The 6000-nt window shown below is 43.2% G+C and overlaps 1 protein-coding gene across 2 annotated transcripts in view; it reads left to right on the plus strand.

The window, feature by feature from the left end:
* grid1a (glutamate receptor, ionotropic, delta 1a) overlaps positions 1-6000 on the plus strand; it is a 278456-nt gene that overhangs the window by 234580 nt on the left and 37876 nt on the right. For both annotated transcript variants that reach the window (XM_083544591.1, XM_083544592.1), the window contains exon 6: positions 3184-3357. In XM_083544591.1, coding sequence (XP_083400717.1) covers positions 3184-3357 — 174 coding nt within the window. The remainder of the gene's footprint in view (positions 1-3183; positions 3358-6000) is intronic.

Raw genomic sequence — 6000 nt, forward strand, 5'->3', positions numbered from 1 at the left:
CTGTTGCATTTTCACCAAAGAACCGCGAGAGAGTTTCTGCTTTGCTTGGTGTTCCGCTCTGGCGCGGATTCGGCTCTGTAGTCAGCATCTTCCCTGCATTCTATCAAGCAGTTTGTTGATGTCAGCGTGAAACTGAGGCTGTTTGGACTCCTGATGCTTTTTAGATGTGAGCAGGATGACAGGGACGGCTCCTCTGTGTCCTCTGGTTCAATGACTTCAGCAAAGTTTTTGACTCTGGGAGGTTTTTAGAAAGTCAAGAGCAGGAGGAAAGTTCAGGAATGATTTATTTAATATCCTGATTTATATCTACAAGATTTTCTGTTCTTATGTCTTCATAAATAGACTATATGGCAAAAGGTTTGTGGACACCTGACCATAAAATTGGTATGTGGTATTCCACGGGTAGTCTCCATTTGCTGTTATAATAAGCGCCACTATCCTGGAAAGATGAACCACAAAAGTTTGTGGAGGTGTTTCAAAGGGTTGTAGCTCTATAGCAGGAGATCTTCCACTCCAACCCATTGAAAGCAGATCTTCATGGCTTTGTGCACAGGGGCTTTGTCATGCTGGAAAATGTTTGGATGCCAACTCATCCGAAGACGTCCTACACAATTGTGTGTCTCCAACTTTGTGGAAACAGTGTGGAAAAGAACCTCATATGTCTGGAAAAGTTATGCCATCCTCCTTTTGGACTTATTATTTAACTAAAGTTCTTTATCAATACTCCTCCTAATGGGTCACTTGGGTCTTCTGATCAGCTCGTTTTTTAAAGAGTTTGAAATTTTAAAAAGAAACCAAAGGCCATTGTGCTTTTGCTGTAGTTTAGGTCCTAAACACTGAAACCTCCTGTCCAAGTGAGTTTAGCTACTCCAAAATTTCTCCGCTTTTAAATAGATCTAGTGATCATCTGAAAGAGGTGAAACTTCAACGTACCACTATTGGTTACTGTTTTTATACGAGGGGTATTCAAGTCAAACCGGGACTGTTACAAGTATAAAAATAGATGCTAGCACGGCGATGCTAAACGCAGTTGTAAGTTGCTAGTCAAGACGGCAGACAAGCTGTTAGCATGCGCATGGAACAGCGCACGGTGCTAAAGTTTCTAGTGAACGAAGGTGTAAAACCCATGGATATCTGAAGAAGACTTTAAACACAGTACTGTGATGAGACGCTCAGCTGCAGTAAGAAGTCTAATGGGTGGAAACGTTTTTAAAATGGCCGTACGTCCGTCAGTGACGATCCCGGCTGTTGTTTCCCGCCCACAGCAGTCATTCCTGTGAATCTTCAGCACATGGAAAAACCTGTTCCTGATAATCAAGGAGGTCCTTAGAGTTCAGCATTTCAGCACTAAAGCAGGATGGTTCAGGTGTACTGACAAATCTTTCTATGCATAACATTTCCAGACGTTAAACTCTGGGATAAATGTATAAATGTAGCAGGAAAAAATGTCAAACATTTTATTCAGTTTCTACTCCTTGAAATGTGTTTTCTATTTTATACCATCTAAGGTCCTGGTTTGAATTGAACGTCTCTTGTATAATTGAAATAATCTCTGTTGACTGGTTTGTGTGTGTGGATATCTGCTGTTGTCCTTTGATGTGCTCTATAAATAAAGATTGACGACTTTGGTCACGCTCACTGCTACAGCGGTTTGGATTTGCTGAGGTACTGATGAATCCTGAGCACCGTTATGGACCAACACTGTGTCCCATGAAACCCGGTTTGTCACAGAGGCTCTGGAAAAAGTAGGACTTGTTTCACTTAAGCCAAAAAAATAAATCCACTGTGCTCTTTAATGTAATCTCTATTTTCTGTAGCCTTCCTGCCCCCGGAGCATCAGAAGTGCAGAGTTTTACACTTGAGTGTTTTTCCGGATTGCACAGAGATAATGTGATCCTCGGTAGAGTAAGAAGGCTTTTGCAGAACCCCAGAACCTAAGCACTCTCTAGAACATTGGCCCCATGTGATCCCAGCAGTCAGGGGGTTCGTTTCAGTTGAACTTAAAGTGTGAAATTACTGATTGCATCCAGTTTCAGTCTGGAGACGATAAAGAGTTTATCATCGATATGTGAGTCTGCAGTATGAGAGGCTCTCGGTGGTGTATAGAATCGCATGATTGATCCACAGAAAATTCATCTGTCTGAATAAGTGAAATCATCCCAGATTTGATTATTCACACTAAGTTCAAAAGTTCTGCTTTCTCTTTACTAAAGCTGCTTGCTTTTATTGTCTGGTTATTTGGCGTGAGTTTTTTTGGATTTTCTCTTAAATCATTGTGTCAGCATTGCCCCGAATTCCCCGCAGAATTTACGATGTTGGAACTGTCATCTCTGCTAACGAACGACGCATTTATTAACGATCTTCACCAAAAGAAGCTTGTATTTTTGTTAAAGAAAAATGTTTTTCATTTTTCACGCACATCCACCGAACGATGCCGTTTACCTGACCTGAGAAAGTCCTTAACTGCAAGTTTGAAACTTTTTACACATTATTTTCTTTTCATTTTATGAAAACGCATTGGGTTAGTGTCAGGGTTTTCTATTGGATCCTCCGAGTGTTGTGGTGCGTTTGTGTGTTATTCAGTGGTTTGGGTCTCCTAATTCAAGTAAAGGGAAATTTTCATGCCGTTGCATCCAAAGACGTCAAATAAAATTGTGTGCCTCTGGTTTTGTGGTAACGGTTTGGAGAAGAAGCGTAAACTTTTGTCTGCATGGTGTAATTGTAAGCCGCTGTGGTTAAACGTGTCTGTAAATAAAACGGAGACATTTCTTCAAGGACGTGTTTACATGAGATTTATCTCTAGTCTTTTTTTTGTTTTTAAACTGACCATTTATAGCTGCTGTAAAGTAAGTGATAACAGGTACCATCTTCAACATTACATGTAACAATAAACGGATAAAAACAGACGCATTGATTCTTAAATACATAAAATGTCATCATGATTCCTAGCTGCTGTCGTGTAAGAGAAATAAAACACTTTAAAATGTCCTACAAGAACATTCAGGAACATCACACTGTCCATCATCTTTCCATCCATAACTTTACATCACTAGGGTGCATTTTTATTCCTGCTCATGGCAGTTTAATGTGTGTGTGTGTGTGTGTGTGTGTGTGTGTGTGTGTGTGTGTGTGTGTGTGTGTGTGTGTGTGTGTGTGTGTGTGTGTGTGTGTGTGTGTGTACAGGAAGTGAGCGATGCCGACATCATGGACCTGGTCCACACGTCTCTGGGTCGTCTTACGGTCATCAGGCAGATTTTTCCAGAGTGGAGAAACAACAACGTTCAGTGCAGGAGGAAAAACCAGAGAGTAAAATCACTGCTGTGTGAACCTCAAGAGGAATACCTGCACAGCCTGGAGGTAACACACACACACACACACACACACACACACACACACCTGCCAGCTCGCCCACATAAGAATTTCTAGCATGATATCGGAAACAGAAGATGCTGTTATTCTGCTGCACAAATAAAAGAGGCTAAAAATAGTAACATCCTGATAGAATTTCTGAGCTTTAATAATTGAACAGAAGGTTTCTTGCTGTTGAACTACTGAGAATTTGGAGACATCCAACTTCCTTTTCCTCCAGACTAAACATCTCCCAATACTCAGGGGCTTCTGTTCCATAAATTCCACTTTCATTTTATAAGACAAACAATGAAAGCTGTTCTCGACCCTGTTCCCTGTTTCAAGTCAAGTCAAGTCAAGAAGCTTTTATTGCCACAGTGGAATGAGACAACGTTCATCCAGAACCCTGGTGCTACATAAAACAACATAAAGCTACATAACAGAAAAACACAGAGTTAAGGACTAGTAAGTGTCCTCGCCACATAAAGTGCATCGTATGCAACCTGCGAGTGCAAGACAGCACAAGACAGTGAGGACAAATACACAAAAAACGCAAAAAAGCGCCGCCTGTAAACCTGCTGTATATTACACAGTGCAGTGTGTAAAAGAGAACTAAGTACAGGAGTGAAGATTGTAATTAACAAAATGTAAATAAAAGGGTTTGTACAAAACAGTAATAGCAGCAGTCAAGATGTGCAAAAACAGCATGTAAACAGTTTGTAGTAATGAAGTGATATAATATGGGTGGTGCTGAAGAAATGGATGTGTGACGTGAGTACGATTGTGTGTGTTGAGTCCGGGTTCTACAGATCAGTCACACAGTTGAATGTGTGTGTTTCAGTTCAGCTTAAGGGAAGAAACTGGTACACAATCTGAATGTCACAGGCCAAATGCTTTAGAACCACTTTTCTGATGGCAGGAGGGTAAAGACTGTGTGTGATTGGTGTGTGTGAAGGGTGTTTGGGGTCGTCCACAATGCTGTTGACTTTGCAGATGCAGCGTGTGGTGTAAATGTCCATGATGAAGGGGAGAGAGACTCAGATGATCTTCTCAGCCATCCTCACTATCCTCTGTAGGGTCTTGCAATCAGAGACGATTTGGTTTCCAAACCAGGCAGTGATGCAGCTACTCAGGATGCTCTCAATGGTCAATCTATAGAACATGGTCAGGATTAGGGGAGGGAGATGAGCTTTCCTCAGCCTTCTCAGGAAGTAGAGAAAGCTGCTGAGCTTTCTTGGTGATAGAGCTGGTGTTAAGTGACCAAGTGATGTTCTTTGCCAGATGAACACCAAGGAATTTGGTGCTCTTGACGATCTCCATGGAAGATCTATCAATGATCAGTGGAGAATGGTCACGTTGTGCTCTCCTAAAGTCAACAACCATCTCTTTCGTTTTGTCAACGTTTAGAGACAGGCTGTTCGCTCCACACCAGGCTGTTAACCGTTGCACCTCCTCTCTGTATGCTGACTCATTGTTCTTGCTGATGAGACCCACCACGGTCGTGTCATCTGCGAACTTGATGATGCAATTCGAGTTGCTACGCAGTCGTAAGTCAGCAGAATGAACAGCAGTGGACTGAGCACACAGCTCTGAGGTGCCCCAAGTGCTGAAGATGCTGATTCCGATCCAGACTGACTGAGGTCTTCCAGTCAGGAAGTCCAGGATCCAGTTACAGAGGGAGGTGTTCAGGCCCAGTAGGTTTAGCTTCACAATCAGGTGCTGAGATTGTGTTGAATGCTGGGCCTAAATTTTTGAACAGCATTTGTACATATGATTCCTTGTTTTCCAGGTGGGTGAGGGCCAGATAAAGGGTCGTGGAGATGGCATTGTCTGTGGAACGGTTTAGACGATAAGCAAACTGCATGGGGTCCAGTGAGGGTGGAAGCTCGGTCTTGATGTGCCTCATGACAAGCCTCTCGAAGCACTTCATCATGATGGGTGTGTTGTTCAGCACATCTGGCAGGGAGGCATCACGGTCACAAGCAGGTGAAGTTGTATTGTAGTTTGCGATTGCCTCGATGCTCTGTCTCCTGCGCCGTGTGTCTCCGCTGTCCTGGAAGTGTCCGTGGATTCTCTTGGCGTGTGCGCGCTTCGCCTCTATGATGGCATGGGACAGTTTGGCACCCTCTGTCTTTAAGGCCATCTTGTCCCATGCTCTGAAGGCAGAGTCTCTTGATTTTAGCAGCGAACACACCTTGGCGGTCATCCACGGCGGAAGTCGGGCCGGGGCTTCGACTGGTATGCACCCGGGATGTTTGTGTAAACAACATCCAGCGTGTTTTCTCCTCTAGTTGCAAAGTCCACATTCTGGTGAAATTTAGGAAACACAGTCCTGAAATTTGCATGGTTGAAATCTCCGGCGACAATAAACAATCCGTCAGGGTGTGTGTTTTGTAGTTCTCCAATGGTCCCATTTAGTACGCTGAGCATTAGCGCTAGGTGAAATGTACACTCCAAGCACAATAGCGGTGGTGAATTCGCTGGGTAAATAAAAAGGTCTACATCTCACAATTATAAACTCCAACAGTGATGAGCAGTATGTGGAAACGTGGACAGAGTTCTTACACCATTCCGTGTTGATGTAAACACACAGACCGCCTCAGCGACTCTTACGGCACAAAGCTGCATTTCTGTCGGCAGGAATCGCGGCTA

Source organism: Silurus aristotelis (genome assembly GCF_946808225.1).
Source record: "Silurus aristotelis genome assembly, chromosome: 6".
Classification (NCBI taxonomy): domain Eukaryota; kingdom Metazoa; phylum Chordata; class Actinopteri; order Siluriformes; family Siluridae; genus Silurus; species Silurus aristotelis.